The 22249-nt window shown below is 38.4% G+C and overlaps 3 protein-coding genes across 5 annotated transcripts in view; 1 reads left to right on the top strand and 2 right to left on the bottom strand.

Annotated features, from left to right (window-relative positions):
* Positions 1–465, top strand: part of LOC140953051 (mediator of RNA polymerase II transcription subunit 23-like) — a 30108-nt gene extending 29643 nt beyond the window's left edge. For both annotated transcript variants that reach the window (XM_073402535.1, XM_073402534.1), the window contains one exon: positions 204–465. In XM_073402535.1, coding sequence (XP_073258636.1) covers positions 204–339 — 136 coding nt within the window. In that variant the 3' untranslated portion in view covers positions 340–465. The remainder of the gene's footprint in view (positions 1–203) is intronic.
* Positions 466–1048: 583 nt separating this feature from the next.
* LOC140953263 (3 beta-hydroxysteroid dehydrogenase/Delta 5-->4-isomerase type 3-like) lies at positions 1049–4101 on the bottom strand. Its single transcript, XM_073402761.1, has 2 exons — positions 3874–4101; positions 1049–2480 (listed from the first exon to the last, which is right to left on the bottom strand). The coding sequence occupies exons 1-2, from the start codon at positions 4099–4101 to the stop codon at positions 1593–1595; spliced, it is 1116 nt and encodes a 371-aa protein (XP_073258862.1). The 3' UTR covers positions 1049–1592.
* A 3328-nt stretch (positions 4102–7429) lies between these two features.
* On the bottom strand, positions 7430–22032 carry LOC140953062 (uncharacterized). 2 transcript variants are annotated; one of them, XM_073402548.1, is made up of 14 exons: positions 21956–22032; positions 21716–21809; positions 20008–20068; positions 17286–17726; positions 16661–16866; positions 16136–16288; positions 15499–15574; positions 13999–14065; positions 13293–13356; positions 11887–12128; positions 11064–11236; positions 10010–10102; positions 9718–9815; positions 7430–9463 (listed from the first exon to the last, which is right to left on the bottom strand). In XM_073402548.1, the coding sequence occupies exons 1-14, from the start codon at positions 22018–22020 to the stop codon at positions 9416–9418; spliced, it is 1881 nt and encodes a 626-aa protein (XP_073258649.1). In that variant the 5' UTR covers positions 22021–22032; the 3' UTR covers positions 7430–9415. The 2 variants fall into 2 exon arrangements, with proteins under 2 accessions (XP_073258649.1, XP_073258650.1); XM_073402549.1 differs by having other exon boundaries at positions 20014–20068.
* Positions 22033–22249: the final 217 nt, after the last annotated feature.

Raw genomic sequence — 22249 nt, 5'->3', positions numbered from 1 at the left:
ATACAACAAGTAGGCGGGGAATCAAATGGCTAGGGATTTCTTTTGGTTATATTTTTCTTCTATTTTCCAATAAAAGTAGCCGGGGGCCACTCTCTTAGTAGCCGGGGAAAATCCCCGGGCCCCTGCTCTTAATGACAACCCTGCATTATTGTGTTAAGTTTGCTGAAGCAGATTGTTTGTTAAGGTTCTTTAGCTTACGTCAGATACCACATCAAGTACATGTTCATAGGAGATGTCGTTAAAGACGAAGTCCTTAAGATCATTCCTCAGTTACGGCAGTCATTGCAGATCCGTCTTCGGTTCATGACCCAGAGTGTAAAGCGAGATGAAAACTCATAACTCACGAATGAAGCTTAGTACCAGTCCTCACTTTCATTGGCTTAAACGCTGGAGGCTTGGTGAAGACCAAAAACAGAGACCCAACCATCACCAGCATATCCAGCGTAGTGCTCTCGACCAGGGATGAGAATAAAGCTTTGTGACTACTACTACAAGGCCTTGACAGGAGAAACTAATGTCACTTCTTGCCGTCCCTGATACAAGTAACTTATGCAAATGTGTCCAAGTACGACTTGCTATTACCAAAAAAAGTTTTGGAACAGTGGGCATGAGCTTTCGGTACTAGGCTCTCCGGGATTGTCTGGGCACCCAAAGTTAGTTTTGACTGAGGTTATTTCGACTGCCAATAAACTATCACAGCTCGTACTGGCTGCCAGATGATGAAGAAATCTCAGTCCTAAAAGTCTCCCCAGAGATTCTGGATTGGCATTTATTTCGATGTCGCAAAGTGTTAGAAAGGGGGTCATTTTCGACTAATCTCACAATTTATGTTAGAGGACATACATACGTAGACGTCCTTTTTTAAGTGTTCGACGTCTAAAAATTAACGGAAGACTACATTTGGTCTCTTCAAGACTGTTCAGAACTCCTGTTGGAACAAGATATCAAAAGTCTCTAAAGCTCTCACGTCTTGGGGAACAAATTATTACACATTTATTTCAATGTGTTTTTAATTTATTAAACATTTTAATTGGTAGACAATGAGTGGTCCCTCATTTTTCTGCCTGAATATCACCACCTGCAAGGAAGGTGGCATACAGAGGGAGGTCTATTTACAAGCATACAAGTAGTCAATTAGTATGGGATATGATTCCATAAATATAGAAATACTGGTGTGTAATGAACATTCTGAGTCGGAAACGTGCGCCTAGTAATGGGGTAATCAAAGTATACCTTTGTGCTCTTGCTGTGTTCCTTCTTTCAGATCATAGAAGTATAACTTTTTCTTTCTGGTCATAGCCTAGTATATATCTTGCATAGAAATAATATTGATAGAAAATGTTACTGGAGTTTCTCCACTCCCTTACCGGTCCTCGACTTGCTTCACCACCATTAATGTGATTGGTGTTATTTACCATTAAAAAGGTAGTAACATACTAGGAATGTGCGTATTAGTCAGTATTACTTTGTCAAAATCAAGGAAACCATTTTTTATACAGAAACAGTAGAAAAGTAGAAAGTATTTAACATGTATTGATGTCAAATATGTATACATAAACAATAAGTAGTATTGAGTTTCTAGAAATGTTTCTTCAAGCAACAAATTTTTTTACAAGGTATCGGACTGTGTTGTTTTTAGATTCTTCATAAGAATAGATTGGTGCATAACCAAGTTCTTTTTTAGCTTTGTTCCAATTGATTGTCATGCCCTTGCACACACAATAAATAGAGGATCTTGTAAATGAAACAGAAATCTTTCCAAATGGCCTTAAAATCCAGGCTACCAATTCCAAAATAAAGGCAAAGAAGACGATGATGGAATAGGGAATGGAAACATTTAAAAGAGTGCAGCCTGTAGCTTCTAGGTAAGGTTCTAAAAAGTCAAAAAAGTTCTTGTTGGGGGTGTGGTCTCCAATGCAGAATGCCTTGCCAGCAATCACATTTGGTTTTGAATGCATTATCTCTGTTGCAAGCACATGGGCCCAGGCTGCATTACCAACATAACATACGTTAAAAATGGCATCTCTATTCCCCATTCTTGGTAAATAACCTAACTGACTCTTAGCAGAATTAATTACATTGGGAATAAACACTGTATCTCTCTCCCCATACATTACAAGCATTCGTAATGAACATGTTACAAGCCTGCCACCATTAGCAAGCTTACTTCCGTTTGCACTCAGGACTCTTTTCTCCGCTTGCATCTTGGTGAATGCATATTGGCCAAAAAGGTAATCAGAGACTTTATCCCCAGGTGCTGGTGTTGATTCATTTAAATTGTAGTTTTCTGACCAACCCAATAGAACGTCTGCAGTACTTGAGTAGACAAGTTTAGCAACGTTGCATTCTACACAGGCCTTGATTATGTTCTCAGTGCCTTTCACGTTAACAGCCCACATTGCTGTCTCCGAAGTAGGACTGACTTCTATTAAGGCCACTGTATGAATGACAACAGTTGCGCCCTTGCAGACAGCTTTGACCTTAAAAAGGAGAAAGAGTAATTTCACATCACTGGTCATTCAGGGGTTTCAATAACTTTTTTAATAAGCAGTTGCCAATGGTAAAATAGGCAGCGGTATTGCTGCGGTAATAACCTTTTTGATTTCTAGTTATTATAACTGTCACAATACTGACGCTGGTGACTAAAAGTACATGTACATTTAACGTACATGTTGTCACCTGTGAAAGCATTCTGACTTATTCTAGGATAACTAGAAAACATGGTCTTTAACTGTATGTATTTCTTCATTTGTAGTTCATTTCTTTCTTTCTTTCTTTCTTTCTCTCTTTCTGTCTTCACTTTACTTATTTATTTATTTCTAGAAATCTTTGATCTTACAAATACAATGAACTGAACAGACAGCAATGAGAGGCATTACAGGTGGTGGAAAACTTTTAACGAAACCTCAGGTCATTTCTACTCCTAGTTCTGCTTCTACTTACAATCATTCCCTTCAATCTCCTTCAAAGTTCTCACACCAAAAAGGGATGAATGGAGAATAAATAACTAACTAAATAATAAATAAAATAGTTCAAATAAAAAAAAGCTTCAAGATCATTGCTGATAAGAACAAAACTCCCCAGTAAAGAGCATTTCTTGATAACTTGGCCTATACAGGCATGTGTCGCTGAATAGGGTATGGTTTTCAGGGTCTTGAGTCCTAAACAGGGTATAAAATTTCACTATCTGAACAGGGTGTCTTTTTGGACCAGAAGCCTTTAAAAAGAGCATGAAGGTTGGCAATGAGTGGTCTACATGTGTGGTACCAACAATTTTCTTCTAGGAAATCCAAAAATTTATTGTTGGGTGATAACCCAAGTGAATTAAAACTTCAATTTGTTATACACAACTTGAAGCTTCATAAAACTGTGAGAAAATCACCATAAATGATAGCAACTGAATCACACTTTCTCAAAGGCAGACATTTGTGGGATCAACCAGTGCTCAAAGCTTGTAAATATTTAAAGAAGCGTCCTCCTTATAGGGTCAAAGTGGCAGGGACTGACATGAGGTGTCCGTTTCAGAAAGGTCTCCATCCACCTCCTGGGAGAACATTCTTGGAGGGGTGTGGCTGTGTCGGCACCTTTGATGTTTGCAATATTTCTGAGGGGTATGAGAAAAAATGGGCTATTTCTGAGACGGGGGGATGTCACGGTACTTTTCATCTTTTTTTTCTTAAAGGGTACATTCAACTAACCTCTCCCAAGGGGGTTGTGGCTGTTAAATGTCCCCCGGCCCCCTCCCCCCAACCTAATCTCCGCAGCCAGAGGAGTTGGTCTCAGCCACCGAGAATATGATGAACAAAAAAGTAGCACTGTATGCATTCAATATAATTTGCACACACACAACTACAAACTAGTTTTGCAACCTACCTCTTCATAATTGCGAACATCCCCTTGGCTGTATCTGAGCATGACTTTGCCATACGGATCATAACTCTGAAGAAAGCAAGGTGGCTTTTGAGGGCAGATATCAAATCCTCTAATCTCCATTATATTCGGACCCTTTGTATTTAGTATCTCCACCACTTTAGCGCCTAAAAATCCTGCGGCACCAGTTACTACTATAATCTCGTCTCCGGCTGCGACTTGAGCTCCCATCTCAGATCTTTTACCGGCGAAAATCGGCTGCAAAGCTTGAAGGCGCGGTTACAAATTGAAAAACAAAGGTAATTTTTACGTAGTCTTACATGACGCCTAGCAACTTGCAAACGTACAGCTGGAGAAACTGGCTTTCTAATTTGAAATGCAGCAGAGTAATATACGAACACCCGTTTTACTGTACAGGCATCTACTAAAGTGCATTAAACAGCTGCCAAGTGAGACTCAAGGCCATTACAAGCATCACGTTAGGCAGGTTGGTGTCAGCAAATCCAGTAAACTATATTCACCCTAACTAAACTAAGCTAACTGTCCAGTGGCAGTGGGCAGGCTTGTGTCCAGCCCCAAGATATATTTGCGCAGACTGATATGATTAAAGATAATAATTCTACCCGTCTTTTTTGTAACCAGGGGTGTGGATTTTTAATTAAATTAGATCGTAAAGTCATCAAACCTCTCTAGACTTCTAGGCCTAGCATGTTAGCTCATGGCTAGTATAGTGTACGACGTTTCCTCCTTACTTTTTTCTCGCTCTCTTCCTTCGCGCTGCACTCCACTATCCGAACGCCTGGAACAGGCTATCTAGGCCAGGCTTCTATTACAAACAGGGTACAGAATAAATAGGTTATGTGGTACATTCCTACCCACCATCTTTATTAGACGGATGTGTCATGGAGGTGATACCTACAGGTGTTGGTGTCTTTAACCAAAATTCAGGGAAACTGTCGGTAATCGGAGTACAGTGGGTTAGCAGAGGTACCACAAAGAGGTTCAACTGAAAAGAAATTATTTCACTGGTTTTGTCTTATCTCTAGGGTTATGCAAGTCACTGCGATGAGACTGATCCTGTAAGAATACAGCAAATTATAAACAGAGCAGTGCAAGATGCTGAGTGGCTGATAAAAAAGGTCAGTAGGTTATCTGGTGACCAGTGAGTATAGGTATGCTGGAGCCTGTTTCTCGAAAGTCCCGGTAACTTTACGGGCCCGAAATCAAAAATTCAAATCGAAATATAAAGAATAAGAGCGCGGGTCCTGGCTAGCAAACTACTCCATTTAGTTTCATTAACTGACAGTTTTATCATGTTAGATGCAAAACTATTGAAACCTCGATCTTTAATGCAAACGGAGACAGCTTACCAGGCCCGTTAATTATCGAGAAACGGACCCCTGGGCACATTTTGTGATGCCTGCCACTCCCAATCAGTAAGCATTAGACCTGGTCGTCCTCTGTAGATGGACGTGGAAAATAATATCTTTCAGGGTGGAAAAAGCAATTTTTTTCCCTTTACTCATCCTTCACACTGCAGACCAGGCAGAGGCCATTTTTACAGCCAAATTGTTGGAAAGTTCACACAAAGAACAAGAGAGTCCCTGTGCACTTACACTGAACCAGTTCCAGAAACATTCCCTGATTTGGTATGAGTATGTGCCCAGGAGGATTCCAAGAATTCGTCTTGTTAACTTTCCCTGCAATAATTTTGCTCTTGAACATTCTGCCCCAATAAGCCATCTTTCGATCACTGAAGATGGCCTGTGCTAGGATGTTAGTAACATAGGATTATGGCTATTTCATTTCTAAATGGGTAATATGTACTTTCTTAGCTTTTAGCCTTAAAAGATCAATGTTAAGGGGATTATTATTCCATTTTGCTGTTGTTAAAAACAAGTCGAAATCATATTTCTTCTGGGAGTTCAATGAGGTGAACTGCAGCTGGAGTCAATCTAAATCATTATATGGCTACAATAAAATGCGCGCTCTGATTGGCTGTTTTCTTGTAATGACCAGGCATTATTTTCTTGTAATGACCAGACATTACTAGGCACACGTCATAGGCATATACAATCTGTGTTAACTTGATAGTGGACATCCTCATGTACATCCATGTTATGGTCAACTGATGGCTGTCAAAAAGGGTATCTGCTAACCAGTGTCACATGACTGTACTGCAGGCTCATTTGACAACTCATTGAGGTGACATGTTTTTTAAAAGTTATCCGCTGACCAGTTGCTGGTTTAACTGATCCCAGGATCAGATCCATAATGAAAAGGTCATATCATAAATAACTTATTAACCTCGACTGTTTGGTCATTACAGGGAAATCTCTGAGTGACAGGGAAATCTCTGAGACCTCAGTCAGAGATTTCCCTGTAATGACCGCACTCTTGGTCAATAAGTGGTATATAAATTTTAGCTAAGACACTTTCAATGTACCAAGATTCAGTCTGGAGAATATTGGGGCTTTAAGGGTAAATGGCACCCAAAATAAAACATGCAAGGAAAACTAGAATACTGACTGGGTAACAACCTGTACATTGTAAATCTGTGTTGTATTACAGACATGTTAGTCATAATGTCTAGCATTATTTCTTTGCATTCACAGTACAAGAAGTAATAGCAAGCAAACCCCAACAAGTTGATGGAACCAGTGTAAATAAAAGCCAAGGGGCTTGAAAGCATGAACAAAAGCATGAGGAGCAAGTTTCAGAATCCTGAATTTAAACTTAACTTTTAGAAACAAAATATTGAAATAAGCCTTAAAGAAACTGTTGATGTCAACCGAAGGGTTTTCATCAGTGTGAGAACTTGACTTGTTAAAAATTATTGCTGTCTCGCATTTTAGTGTTATATAACATAACTATGTATTGTAGTTGCTAAACTTTTATCACTTAACCCTTTAAGTCCCAATAGTGACCAACAGCAATTTTCTCCCAACGACATCCATACATTGTCATTAGATGAGGTTATGAGAATTAATCAAATGATCATGTAAGAGAAAATACTTTGATCTTTTATCAAATTCTCTCAATTCATTCTTTAAGTAAATGTATAGAGATCAGTTTGGAGAATTTGTATGTGGATATTGGGGCTTAAAGGGTTAAAGTATAGCAGGTTCTCACACAGATAAGCCCAACCACAGGTGTATGGTAGTATGTCTGCAGTCTTTTTGTCATTTACAGAATAAAAAGTCCTCAAGTAAAATGAAGTGGTCAAAGAAAGCTTGTACATCATATTTGGTGAAGCCATAATTAGCCTGTTCCAGGCCTTACATAATATAATTTAAAATAAGTGCGAGACACATAATTAGCACTATTAGTAGGAAGATAAATGTCGGCCTGTGAATCCATGCAGACCTATTTAACTGTGACTTTTTCCATAAATACATTTGCATTTACTGGCTAGGTATATTTGATGACTGTTGTTTACATTAGGTAGGTAGATGTGTACATTACCTGATTAAATTTTATTCTCGAGCAGTTAGAAAAATTTTAAGTTATTTTATTTTCTAACTGACAATTAAATTACTGTTTACATAGAAATAATAAATTATTATTGCTAAGTATTATCTTTTATTAACAAATCAAATCAAACAAATTTATTAACAAATCAAACCTGTATAAAAATCAATATTATTTGGGGTGAGATCAGTTACCTTTCATTTCTAAGACCCAACAACAAAGTCAACAAATTTCAACTAAATTAAACTGTGTTTCAAAGAGAATTCCTCATGGGCCACACACATTTTTACTCAATAAGGGAGATTTCTGTAAAGTACATGTATTAGAATACACCTAACACAGGTTTTTATAATAACATGAGTTTCAGTGATAATAATAATTATTCATTATTTTTTTGGTATATGAATTTTTTTTGAGAGGGGGGGTGGGGGGACGGGGTATTATTAGTTATAACAGAACCATTACCATACCCCATTTTTCCTATTAAAAGTCCAACACCTAAGTAAAGGTACCTCTCTATTTCCTCTTGGAGAGGAAAAAGACAATAATATTATTAACATTATGGTGACCGCCCCTGGGTCAAGGCTACAAAGGCAGAAAATTCAAATTTACCCAAGATCAGCACAAACCCAAATCTGTGTGTTCAAAGGGGAAACAGAACTGACTCTGAATTCAAGTTTTGTTTCGTACACAAGAATCTTGTACATGTTTTTCCCACATAAACATCAACATTACAGTCAAACCAGGTCAAGCGTACCCCCCAAGAACCCATTAATGAATTTATTATTCAAAAGGTGAATCTGTTGCTAGTTGTAGATTTCAGATTGATCTCTGCATTCTTGTATGTGTAATGAGCCGTGAATTCACACGAGGAAGTTATGAAATTTCTACCAGCTCCATTTTCCTGAAATTGATGTAAATGTCTTCTAAGAAGCTTAATCCATTCAAAGATTTCCAATCTGACCAAATACAGAGAAGTTCTCGTAAAATATTCACTGCTCATTACGCATGCAGAAATGCCGCTTTGAATTTGACACCAGTTACAGGAACGACTAACGGGTTCATTTTTCAAATAATCAATTCACTGATAGAATCTTGGGGGGTACGCTTGACTTGGTTTGACTGTAAACAGCTTTTAAAAAGCTGTGTAGAGGAGTTGATTTTAACTTGGTCATACAAACCTATCAAAAAGCCTTTAAATAGCTGCTGTTGTTGCAACTTTTACCTTACTTAAATAACTTTGCTTTAATACATGCTTTACACCTTTATCCAAAAATGGGCATATGATAATTATATGCCCAAAATAAAAACATTAAAAGACAGTCATGTCTCAAAATAATTGACACGATTTCTTTGTTCCCATTAATAACAAAGTTCACTGAAGTTGCAGTTGTATAATAATTGCAAATATTTTTTTAGACTTTGTCAAAGCCCCTTTCCAGTTTCTGCTGGTTAGGTGGTCAATTGGGATACAGACCTTGCAATTTCTGTTGCTCACATTCGCTCGCTTTGAGAGTGTCCCATGCACCTTCGGCACTCACACAGTCGACTTTTGGCAAGTCTAAATTTTTTTTTTTACTTAAGGCTTCAATCAAGGTTATGAAATAATAATATAAAAACATGAAGTGGGAAAACATTTACTATGGACCATACTCTGCAATGCCTTGTCCTTTTTTTGTATTTATCAACCTTGCATGCATTATTTATTTTTCCATGCAAGATCCAGTTTTCTATGATTTGACAACACAGGGTGAATGTGACCTCACTTATACATAAACAGAGGAGACACCATTAAGGGGATAGCCTTCGTCCAGGACATTTGAGTGTTGCAAAAGTAGGCGTGCCTCAATAGACATTACTAATACCAACAGTATGTGAGCCATATTGGCGAACAACATTTGTGTCCCTTGAATGGTGGCGTCCCAAGAGAAAGGTTTCACTACATTATTACTTTTTTTCCAAAACGCTACGACTTTAGAACATTATTTTACCTTAAATAAATATCTCATTTTTTTCTAATAAAATAAATCTTTACACCCACAAGCATTTTAAAGATTGTAAGGGGAAATCATGTTTAGTTTACTGCAACCTCTGCCTTGCATGCAAGTCGTATACTTGACTCCTGCAAAACATATATTAGTGTTTATTAGTATACAATGCAAGACCTTTAAATTACCATATATGGTAAAAACTGTATCAAGCAGACACTAATGGAATCCTCACAGTTGTCTTCTAAAACACATGTTTGTTTGAAAAGTTTAAAGCTAAAGGCTGTTCGTGTCTGCTTTAGCACAGGGTATCAGCTTCCAACTTTTCAGTAAAACTGAATTTAAAACCTTTAGCATTTAAGGTGTTTGATCTAGAGGCATCACTTACCCAAGCATCCAACACGGAAGTAACCGAGTACATTTCAGGCATGCGCTGAAGTCGTGAAGAGAGCTGCCTCTGAACTTTCTGAAGGAATGGATTGGCATCTAGAAAGAGAAGCATGATTAAAGATCAATAATATTTCTATTATCTTTAGGCAGTTTCATGTCAAGAGTATTGTAAGGCACTGGCCAAAACTGCAGTGTTCATCATGTCACCAAAATGAGGCAAATGTATAGGGAATGTTCCTTGCTGTGCAAACTAGTATAATTGGGGGATTAAGATCCAATAAGAAACATACTATAATTAGAAGTCTTGCACTCAGGACTGGAATATGGGTAGTTGGATGGAACACTGATTTCTATCGGTGGAACTGCTGGCAAATTCAGATCATCTGCAAAATAAGTAACAATAAATTTAAAATAGAGTTGCAAACACAAATGTCAGCCAACAGGTAAATCAGTCTACTATGTGCAGAACGTTGATTGAAACCACTTTGAATTCTGCATCACAACAAAATTTCTACCTTCACTATCAGACCACATAAACTTGATAGTTTGGCTATGAAGCAGACATTAAGGCATGTGGTGTATAAAATACAATGGAGCCTCCATGTCCAACCACCTCTCCCAAGCAACAACCTCCCAACCATAAGTGGCTACCTATCCAACACACCAAAATTGTCCAAGGGAGGGGTTTGATTCTGAAGATGAATACCGCACAGGTTGTCGAAACATCAGTCACTGTCAACAACAACAGTCCTATTCAGGACTATGTTCACCCGGACGATCGAACTCAACCTACTTTTGGAAGGGCTTATAGTTGGAACATCTTGTAAATGACCACCTCTTGTAAGCGACTGCGACCACAACCAATCTTTGGGAGGACAGTTTTAAAATTTTTGATTGTCTTTAACCTCTTCTACGCAACCACTTGATACAATGGTCTGATCTTTGTGTTAAGTGTATGCACTACACTACTCAGAGTATACGAGAAGCATTTTTAAAAACAATGTGGATTTACATTACTGTATATGGTAACATAAAAATTGCATGCAATACATTCTCTCCAAAAATTAAATGTGTTGGGGCTTCTGCTAATGAAAGACCTCCAGCAGTTTAACTCTTGTAAGCGACCACCTTCCATAAGCTACCACTAACTCTTTGCATTTTGGGTGGTCGCTTATGGGGAGTCTCTAGACAAAGTACCAAAGTCTTGCGACACTCAAATGAAATTTAATAATGAAACTGAGTTCTACGGTAACTTGTGAGTTTGTGGATCTTGAGCTTCACTAAGTGCTCGCAAACTCAATTACTGTCTTAAAGACGGGTCTGTAAGACCACTGTATAGCTTACTTATTGAGCACTGAAGCAACGTGTTGCTTTGTACAACTCCCGTGTTAATACCAGGCTTCACTTGAAATCGGCTGCACAGTCGAGCCAGCTCGCCTTGCAGTACATGTGGTACATTACACTTCCTTTCATTGCTATCTGCCAGTTTGATCTTCTTAGCAGGTGGGGGTAAAGGGCTGAAAAAAAAAGGCAATCCAAGAGAAGCTTGTTAGTATAAAACTCTCCATTGTTATACAAAGCACAAAATCAAATTACTTTTCTTGTACAATGACATGCTGTAAACCTAGAATTTCAGGAAGACTTCCCTCATGAAGATTGATCAACAAAACACAGCACCAAGATTCTGAAAAGAAGTACCACTGTTTGACAGTCCATGCATGCAATAAGTAGTACTTGAAAAACCCCTTCCTTGCATTTTTATCTATGATTGTATTCACTGAAACGTTTACAAATTCAGTGAGAGTCAATTTTGGTTTAGCTCTGGCTTCAAGTTACCGAGTGCCTGATTTACCAGTACACTTACAGCTGTAATTCATAAGAGTAGGAATATTTTATTCTTAAACCTGAAGGAAGGGCTATCATGCAGTTCAATTAACAGCTATGAGCTAACAGACAACAAAACGACAAACACCACTATTTTTCTGGTTTCCCTTAACAAAAGCAACACTACCAAGTAGATTTTGTAAACATAACATCACGTGGCAGGTAGGTTATAAAAAGGCATTGTTATGTGCTCGCTAACTACATAGTAGCAAGCTGGCAATAGCTGAAAATAGACTGATGTTGTGTCTTATGCCACTTAATAACCATTAACTTGCTGACATACGTTATAGGGGGTCCTTCCATGGCTTGCAGGAGTGGTGAGAATGTCCTTTGTAATGTATGGCTCAACATAGGGGACTTGGCATGTCTTGAAACAGCATCATATAATGGCTTGCAGATGGCTTGGGTAAGCACTACAGTAGATGCTGTAGTCGTTGTTGAGGCTGTTGGACCTGGCTTGGTGGTTACATTGGAAACATCACCACCTGATGGTGTTGGAGGTGCTGGTGGTGTGGGGACTGATGGCTGTCAAAATGAGTACATGGCTAGATCTAAGTATTTGTAAGACAAATAACCCACAACCACTAATACTTCCCTTCTCTGTGCAATGCAGAAAATCGCAAGTTTACCAATAAGTTACACAACCATCTGTCACAAACCCCTATCCCAGCAACTTCAGAAGATTTCTGATGATTTTACACAGACTTACAAACGTTACCGAAAAATTTCTGAGGATGTTCCAATGACTTTGGAGAATTTTGAAAGTATTTACAAGGCAACAATTTTGACATGCTGTGATACAGTACAACTTAAGGCGCCTTTTTGGAATATTTACAGGGAAACTCAATTGAATTTTTGTCATTAATCAAGTGTTAAAGAGCAATTCATCCGGATTTGTGAGTAGACGTGAGAAGTTTACCTTGATGACTGAGATTGATGCCTTTCGTCTGCAAGCATAAGACTCATGTATAATGCAAGAGAGTTGGCAGGCATACCATAGGGTTGAGTGGTAATACTAGTTACCCACCTGCAGTGTGAGTGTTGTGAGGTTTGTGCTGCAGGCAGGGTTCGTACACTTCTTCCCGCATAAAATTCAAGGACTTTCAAGGACCACATTTTAAAATTTCAAGGACCTTAACACACATTCCAAATAAACTACGAATATATTTTGATAATAATCAGCTTTTGCTCTTTGGGGCAACCATTTTGAAAATTTTTGTGTGAGTCCATACCTGACTTTCATTTCCTCAATGCAGATTTTATTCTGCTGGCTTCAAACCAGTATTTGCAAATTGTTTTGAAGGTTTAAAAATGTTCCTCAATTAAAATTCAAGGACTTTCAAAGACCAAAATGAATGCAGAAGAATTTCAAACCTTTCAAACCCTTGAAAAAGGAGTAGGACTCTAAAATTCAAGCGATTTCAAGGGTTTTCAAGACACATACGAACCCTGTGCAGAGAGCACCAGAATACTTAAGCACTCTGGCTTCTTGTCATTCATTAGGGTAAATTACACTTACCGGTAACAATCATATAAATATATTTTTTTATTAAGTGAACTATGACCATACACTTGTACGTCACAGTTCAAAGAAACAGGGGATCTAATAGCTGCAATCCAATAGGAGCTCAATTTTGTAAAAAAAAAAACCTTAAAATATTAAGTAACCTCCGTTCATGCAACACTTACAGGTTTCAAAGTGATGAGCTTTTTCAGCACATTTCCACTGTTTTCCAATGCTTGCAATGAAAGCCTATAATAATTATTTTTGAGATAAATAGTTTTAATTGCTCATAATATCAATTAACACATTCTATTTCTGGATATCACAAACACTGAAAAATTACTAAAAGCTAAAATGTATAACAGCAGCTTCAAATCTTTACGTTGTGGTATGCACATGTTTAGCCATTTTAGACTCAAGAAAGTCTGTGAAATGATTCGCAATAATAATCTCACAACAACTAATCATAAACAAAAAGCTGTAATATTGTTGACAAATTGTTGTATATTTGGAACAAATGACTTGTCCATTACTTTGCTGGTTTCACAGTGGAACTTTTGGCTCTTTGCACGCAGTTCTGCTTAAAAACTGCACAACTGTTGGGCAGCCAAAACACATTGACGCAAACAGTTTTTGTACAGGAAATCGCTTAACCATTAATTGAAGACCATGTGGTACAATATTAGACAAAGACCATCTGGTATAATGGACTTAAAATAACAGAAGAATGTAAGTGGCATGTTTTTATAAATGGAGAAATTTGTGTGACTTACAAAGTCAACAAGGCAAATAATATACCCTAACCAGGAAACATTAAAACTGTCTGCAAAGATTTGCCTTTAATTAAATAATTGCTGACAATAATTGTTATTGTGAGCAACACTCACATACCGTTTAGATTGGTTTGTTAGGATATCATGCAGATGCTTCAGTTTGTACAATTCTCTGCTGGAGTGTTCTTAAACAACAAAGTAATAAAAATAATTTTCATATTAATTAAACTGGGATTAAATGAGACTTTTAACAACATAGAAACACCATTTAATACATCAAAAGAAACTTATGACAATAAACAGAAAATATTTTTTTTCTTATTAATCCAGATTTGTCACTCACAAGTTGTTGTGGTAAGGTAATATTATGGTGACTATGATTGTTACAAAAGTTGTAGAATGTTCTAGGCTCTCAGTTAGAATGGGCAAAAAAAAAAAACAAGAATGGGTTGGGAAAGGAAGGAAGGCCCTCCCCCATGTCTTTGCCCAGTCCTTGCCTTTAATTTTCTCACACTCAGATGTTTTTTGTTTGTTTGTCCCAACTGATAGTGTGGAAAAGGCACAAAAAGTTAGTCATATACATTGTGGTTAACTGCAATCTGCAACTGTTTTTATAAGATAATAGGGTCTTTACAATCCAACAACACGACATCAACGAGAACGTCAAAAAACAATAGGTTTAATAAGCAAAACAACAACTTGTTTGCCATTTTTGTACTTCTATGATGTGAAAATGCCTAATTTCACATTTTATGGAGAACATAAATAAGCAACCATAATTTTTTTTCCTGAACTTGGATATGGTCCCTTGGAATTCAACTTCAGGAGGGTTTGCCTACATTTGACAAAGTAAGTGGGTAGGAATAATCGCTTCAAAGACTGAAAGAACACAAATTCACTTTTTAAGCTATGTTCTTGTTGCCTAATGTAGCTCTATTTAGAGATGGTTAGGTTGCTGTTTTAGATGGACACAAAAACAAGGTAGAGGGAAACATAATTATTAAGAAATAGGGAAGACAAAAACATGGTGACATGACCTAAATTGTCATTTTTTTTTCTGTAGAACTGCTTCACCATATTTCAAACAAAGTTGAAAATTTATTTTCCCACCCACATGTGTACAAGAGAGACATGGCTGAGATTTAAGAAAAATTTCAAGGATCCCACCGGCCTGAACCTATTAAATTCATGGTGTTCTGCATACCATTAGCACGAAAACTTCATGTATGATCCAGGGTGCAAAGAAAGTCAGTTTTACAGCTTGCTATTCAGGCAAGCTGTAGCTAGCATGCACACGCCCACAAGTCATTTCAACTAGCCCCAAAACCCTTTTTGATTACCGGGTAATAGGATTGATTAAAATCCTTCTACAATTTGAATTTCCCAAAAAAGATCACTTGCCCGTCAGGCAAGTTAAGAACAAAAATCACTAGCCCAATAGCAAAATCCACTAGCCCCGGGCTATCGGACACGACTTTCTTTGCACGCTGTGTACCATAATAAAGATCTCCTTATTGAGCAAAGCCTAGGCTCGACTCCGCCCTCTCCTGGGTCTGGTCTTTGATCCACCCTGAACAGCGGCTGGTAATCAAGCCTAAGCACAGCCCTCAAAACCAACCTTTATCTCTGTTTTCCCTGTTCAACTTGTTCATCATCCTGGCCAGTGGCTGGACATAAGGTTGCAGTTCTTGTAACTGAAATTGAGCACGTCTTTAATTACTGGCAGACTTGACTGTAACCAAGGTCAGACTGCCTGCAGTCTTTGCTTCTCAAAAAAGTTCAAAAGCAAGTAAACTCTTGATTGCAGTGATCGTATGGAAAATAGGGGGCTGTAAACCATGTCAAAAGTGGTGGTAAAGGCTATCTATACTCTCGATGGATCTCAGGATAGAAACCATTGCTCTTGAGAATCTTTCTTCACAATGTCACTCCACAACATTGATTATTCCAAATCCCTACCATACTGTTTGAACACTGTTTTAGGATAACAGTGCAACAATGACAACATTCAAGGCTCGAAAAAAACTTGGATTCCAGCTTGTCCTTTGGGTAAGCAGCTCTCAAATTTTGATTGCCCGGGGCCACTTCTTGCTCCTCTTGGTTAATGACTTTATTAGAGCTTGACTTGCCTAGACCCTTGCCCATTGGGTTACTAACTTTTAAAAGCTACTTGCTTAGCAAGAAAATCTATTTGTCCCAGACTGCCGGAAGGGACTTTCTTGAGCCCTGAACATTAACTTAATTTTAAGACACACCTTCTCCAAATAAGCCTGTTCTTCAGCAGGATTGAGTGGGCTGGCTACAGGACCAACGGACCCTGGGTTCAGTATTGAAGCTGGTGACTGGACATTTGTGGTGCTAGGCGTGGGCACTGATGCAGGGGCTGCTGGTGAAGCTGCTACACCATGCTGTACAAGAAAATTGAAAATCTTTATCATAACAAAATAGCCAGAAAAATACTATTGCAAAATGTTATTTACAGTTTTAAAGGCAGAGGACAAGTAAGGTGAGGTACCGATAAATAAGAAAAACTGTGTACCAAGTAAAATCCAAGTTTGTTATTTAGTCTGGCAGTCCCTAAGTTGTCATCATAGATGGTATTATTTTAAATAATTTTACAAAAAAGTTAGTAAATTGTCACACACACAAAATATGTTGAGGCACTAATTTTATTTAGGCACCGTTGCAACTCTGATTACAACTCCAACTTTAACTTCAACTCTACCACTAGTGAACTAGTGTAACAACCATATGTGAATGCAACCTTAATGACATCTTACCTGAGGAGAAGGTGAAGGGTGCTGCATAGCAGGAGATGGAACAAATGGAGGTGCCGGTGATGGGGCAAAAGTGGGCTGGCTTGTGTGAGCCGTGTGCTGGGCAGAGGAAGGAGTTGGTGCCCGCATGGTAGAAGTGGATGACATTGTTGCTGCTGTAGGAGAAGGAATGTGTGGCATGCGTTGAACACCATGCTTGGGTTGTTGTGCTAAAAACAAAAAATTAACGAGCATTATTTCTTTGATGTGCAATGCTTCCAGAAAATTCCTTCCCAGAGAATACAAACAAAAATGTTATTCATATTCAAAGAACACTACTACGCCCAAAACCAAAACACTGAATGTTTTTACCAGAAACAATGCAACTTTAGCTGGCAATTTTCTTACAAAAATCTTCAGATTGTGGCTAAAAGAAACAAAATAACTCTAGTAACAACAGTCAGTTGGTAACGGATAAAGTAAGAAAAAAACTTCAGTAGCTACTGATAGTCATACTAGTTTTGACAATTAACTTGTTTAATTTGCATAATCAGTTTAAACATAGTAACATGGTATGGCTGACTGTGTTAAAGTATACAATTTAAAGATATCAGAAGACATGTAGAGTGTATCTAGAACTCAAACAAACCTTGATGAACTGTTTGCTGTTGAACAGGCATTGGAGATACCACTTGTCCAGCTGACACATTAACATGGGTCTGTGATTGACTCAATTGGTGATGTGCCATTTGACCCTGTGATCCAAAACCACGAGCAGCCTGCTGCTGACCGAGTAATGTTTGAGTCTGCATTTGTTGTTGCAAGAGATGCTGACTAAGAAGCTGTTGTTGAGTCAGTCCCGACCGGTCAAAGACTTGACCTTGACCTTGAGCTTGCGATAAGCTGGCAGGCAATTTGACAGCCTGTTGTAGGTGTTGCATTGGCAGCTGCTGTGGGGTGTTCTGGGTGCCTCCCATGGCACCAACTCCTTGTTGCTTGGTAATAGCAGGTGTTGGAAATTGCGCTCTCATTCCAGGCTGTGGAGTCATGTTAACTCCTTGTGGTTGTTGCTGCCCTAGAGCAGTGGGTCCTATTATTGAAAGTAACTCATCACTTTTAATAGTTACCTTCCTTAAGTGCACAAATTAGCCACCCTTCCCCACCCCCTTTAAATAAGCACTGCCCTTTAGGTTAAAATATTAATTAAGCACAATCTTTTAATTAAGTCCCCCCCCCCCCACCCCCTACTATCTTTACTGAATATAATCTTCAATGAATAAAGTACAACATATACAATCACTAGAGAATGACCCATTTGAGGACATCACACAGTCAAATGGTAAAGATGCAGCTCCTCTGGCAATAACCTGAGATCAGGCCCAATTTTAGCATTTCTCATACATTCTCTCTAATGGCTACCGCTAAAATTGGGCCTGACACAAACTCTCTCACGTTTGTGCTCGTTACGGCCAGATTTTGGCCATAAAGCTGATTGGCTTTTAGAACAATGCCACAAGATCTGATTGGCTGTCGGAAACGCCGGAAGTTGAAAGCGCTTATTCCTCGCGTGGTTGTTTTCGTGAATGATCCGTCGGCGGCGGAGAGAAGGATCGATTTTGCTGTCAGTTTTATTGTTTTACGGTCTTATGGTAGGAAAATGTGCCTTAATATGTGCCATGGAAATTCAGAAAATTCATATGGTTGTTCATATCTTCTCAGGATTTGCTTTAGTTACGGAACTAATGTGAGTGTATAGTGGAGTTGAATCCCTCTGGAAGTTGTTGACCGCTTACAAGGTGCCTTTTGATTTACCAACAAACGAGTGCAAATCATCTTAAATCTTAAATCTTAAAACTGGTTTCATTTGAAAGTTTAGCCGGGAATGACTTCTCTGAATGGGGTAGGCAAGTGGAGGCTCACTGCGAAAGAAACCTCAATCACCAACTGTGAAGCGTTAGACGAAAAATATCGCATCGCTGTTTAAGGAATTTTTGTAGGCATTATTATAAAAGCTGGTGGCTTAAGGTAACAGACTGGTTGTTTGCCTTCGCTTTTGGTAAAAAACAAACCAGGAAAACTGGTGTCCTCGCTTATTGGCTGTTTGCTTTTGTTTTTAAAGATTTATGTACTGAAAATCAGGGAAAATTGCCAAGGAAAATATTAAGGAAACAGAAAAAGAAATTTCACTATTTTAAATTCGAGCGCGCCTAGCCAGAATATTAAAACTAGTAGAAAATTGTGTTGCCGTCTTTTCGAAAACTTTTCACCTTCTACGCCAACAGAAATAACCTTTGAGATCCCCCTTAATCTCGCAAGAAGTTACTAGTAAATGTGATTGTGCTGACTGTTTTATTTTTAGCTGAAAAAATTAACAGATAAAAGCTTTTGTCTGCATTTTTCCCATGCATGAAAAATTTGCATACTAGAAAACAAGCAACGGAAGTAATTTTGGTTGGCTTATTCGGCAAATGTCAATCAATCAAAAAAATGGGTGGCAGACGTTTCGTAGAAGGTTTGTATCAGGCTGTCTTTTCGTTTCACCTTGGCCGCCGGAATGTTATTTTCAAAGCGAAACGAAAATAGAGCCTGATCTCAGGTTACTCTGGCAATAGTGCTTGAGTACAGTGACAAAAGTTGGTTACACCAAGACGATCATTATACTGAGACAATCACACCCCTTACAAAATCTGCCAACCACTCTCCGTCAAAAATTAAATGAACATCCCCAGGTGCTAATTTGAACATTACAGTAGCTTAAAAGTGTTTTAGATCAAAATTTTAGAAATCTATCAAGAGGAAATTCATTTTGTAACATATCAAGAGATAAAAAATAAGAATCAGCTGGCAAAGGTTATCAAAAAATTTTGAAGTAGACGGCTGAGTTGTCCAGTTGTTGGCCAGTCCAGTCCAGCATTGTCAGAAAATTTTGAAGCAGATGGCTGAGTTGTCTAAGTAAGTGGCCAGTCCAAGGATATATAGTCCATCCATAAAGAAATGCCAAGCAGAGTAGCCGGCCAATACTAACCAAGTAGGCAGCGATTTTCGCTGGCAGCCGACTACTTTTGACAACCCTGAGCTGGTGAACTGTTGAATACAATCACTGGCCATTATGATAATGGTTCATGCAGGAACGATAATATTCCAGTGGGGGGGGGGGGGGGGGGGGGAAGGGGGGTTGGACTCCAATATAAAAGGATGGGGATGCTTGTTGCTTAATTAGAATTGAACCCCAATGATGGCGCAATGCACAACCCTAAGGGGAAAAAATTTTGAATTTCTATCCAGAACAGCCTAATTCCCGACTGAACCTTTCTACCAGCACATGCTGCAAAGTTTAAAGCATACAAAAGAAATGTCTGAGTGTTGCTTACTTATACCTCGAATGTCTCGAATGTAAACCAAAAGACGTGCAACATATGACAGGTACTCAACCTGAAAAGAAAATGAAAAATTTTGTTGAGTTAATACATCTTATGACAGTTACTTGTAGACGCTGTGAATCAAACTTGTGAGTCTTTGCTACTATGACAGCCGGTGTTCCATTGCCACCAAGGGACTCAATGGAAACCTTTCTGAAATTTAACAAACTCACTGAACATCTCACTCAAAGTCCCGTTCAAAATCAGCACTGTTTATGAATAATAATTATTATTACCCCATTTCCTCCTGGGAATTTTGCCAAATAATGCCCTTTAAAGCTATTCAAGCCATTTTCTGGTTACTGTGTGGTTAAAATGAACCAAAACTGAAAGACAATCTTTGTTATGTATCCAGCACTTCCTGGACTTCTTTTCCACATGCTAAATATCAGCTTCCAAAGCTTGAGCATGTGCAGAAAGCAAAGTTTTGAGATTAAAAGAGACAGCAGTCTCGACTTTTACTTTTCTCTCCTCCTCCTTACGTTTTCTTGCCCCGTTTTTCGTTTAGCTGGCCATTAAGTATGCTTCAATTTGAAAGAAAAAGTTCCTGGAAAAGCTTTTAGTATCCTAAGATTAGATGGAAGGAAGTGAAGGTGGGTAGTGGAACAAGATTTCCATTGGAATTTTCTGCTCAATTTTACACGGTTTTTAGTATTTTCACAGCACCCTTACTCAACTGAATTGTGCTCATTCCAGTATGGTTTGCAATATCTCTTTTCCACGTAAAGGTTAAGAATCACAGCTGCCATTAACCGTTAAAAGTGAATGCATCACAGGTGGTAGAAGGGATGTGGATCGGCAAAGGTGGTTACAAGCCGTTCAGGAGCAAATTAGTTAACTAAAGGTCAGAAGTGTAAACATACAGTGTAAAAGATGATAAGCCTAAAACTCCAGAAATTAAAGTATAGATATATATATATATATATATATATATATAATTTGCACGGGCTCTCTTGCCAAGAGAAGGTGTCTAGGTTCAGCATGCTTCTCATTCCCCGTTACGGAACCTCCCTTGCGGTTTTGCACTGGAAATTAAGGATGGTACTTATGGTTGAGTACCGATCCAGCCGTCTCGACCAAAACAAGCCATTTTCCGGACCGGTTTCGACTTTACTGTCTTCTTCAGCGGATTTTACAGTTTCAGCTTGTCCGGTCGCTTACGCGCCGTTGGACCAATAAGTCCAACGGCGCGTAAGCTAGAACCTAGACACCTTCTCTTGGCAAGAGAGCCCGTGCAAATTATATATATATATTTAATTTGTGTCTGGGTATTTGGTGTGGTTGGAACCTTGGTAGACGACTTTTAATAAGCTCCCATCATTTTAAGAGGTTTAAAAGGTATAATATCAGGTGTAAAATCAAGCATATAAACCGTACAAGAGAATCATACAATAAAGCTTGCATCGACCACTGTCATTCGCTCTTAATACACATACAAATATATCGTAACCTCACTTCTCTCTCTAATGAAAGCCATTTTACATTACAGATGTCAGAACGAAAATCAAACAAGAACTAATGAGACTTTGGCGACGTTCGTGAAACGATCAGAATCAAAGTGTCTTCAACAGGATTCAAAACAATATCACAAAATCAAGGCAATATTGCAAGTAATAAAGAGTTCCTTACATAATGAAACAATTAAAGAATGTGCACAAACCTTTGTTTTCGCCTTGAGATACACTTGATTCTCCATTTCACTGGGGTTTTTCATCATCACATTTGGATTGCCAGACTTTTTTACCGCTTCCTCTCTGAAACGGAAATACGAAGCTAAGCACGTTGAAGAAAAAAACACATTTAAAACAGCTAAATAACAGTTTGTTGACAAAGCCAGACGATAAAGGAAACTCTCTGCTTTACGAAGGAAATTTGTCTCCTACTTATGACCAAAACATACATTTGAGAGAGAACTTTCTGACGGAATGCCATGGAGCGCCATTCGTCAGCCGTATTCGACGCCATCTTGGTATGATGTTGAGTGCAAAATGGTTTCCAGACCTCTATGTCAAAATGGGTTTGAACCAATCAAAATGATCAAAATGTACTTTGAGGATGTTGAACGAGGTTTTAGCTTGGCATAAAACCCCCACACTTTCCGAAAGTAATAATACTCGACCAGTATCTTGTTGATTTATTTGATTGTTTAGAAATTGACAACAAAGGTCTAATAGTTTGAATTCAAGAAAATGGA

This window comes from Porites lutea, chromosome 11, assembly GCF_958299795.1.
Source record: "Porites lutea chromosome 11, jaPorLute2.1, whole genome shotgun sequence".
Classification (NCBI taxonomy): domain Eukaryota; kingdom Metazoa; phylum Cnidaria; class Anthozoa; order Scleractinia; family Poritidae; genus Porites; species Porites lutea.
The sequence above is the reverse complement of the archived record's forward strand: the minus strand, read 5'-3'. Positions and strand labels throughout refer to the sequence as shown.

Excerpts from the sequence above, each read along its gene's own strand:
- LOC140953263 (XM_073402761.1), bottom strand. The coding sequence starts at position 4,101 with ATGGGAGCTCAAGTCGCAGCCGGAGACGAGATTATAGTAGTAACTGGT. Across the intron at positions 2,481-3,873 it reads ATGTTCGCAATTATGAAGAG|GTCAAAGCTGTCTGCAAGGG; the intron begins GTAGGTTGCAAA and ends CTCCTTTTTAAG.
- LOC140953062 (XM_073402548.1), bottom strand. The coding sequence starts at position 22,020 with ATGGCGTCGAATACGGCTGACGAATGGCGCTCCATGGCATTCCGTCAG. Across the intron at positions 20,069-21,715 it reads ATCTCAAGGCGAAAACAAAG|GTTGAGTACCTGTCATATGT; the intron begins GTTTGTGCACAT and ends TTTTCTTTTCAG. Across the intron at positions 17,727-20,007 it reads TCGAGACATTCGAGGTATAA|GACCCACTGCTCTAGGGCAG; the intron begins GTAAGCAACACT and ends TTTCAATAATAG.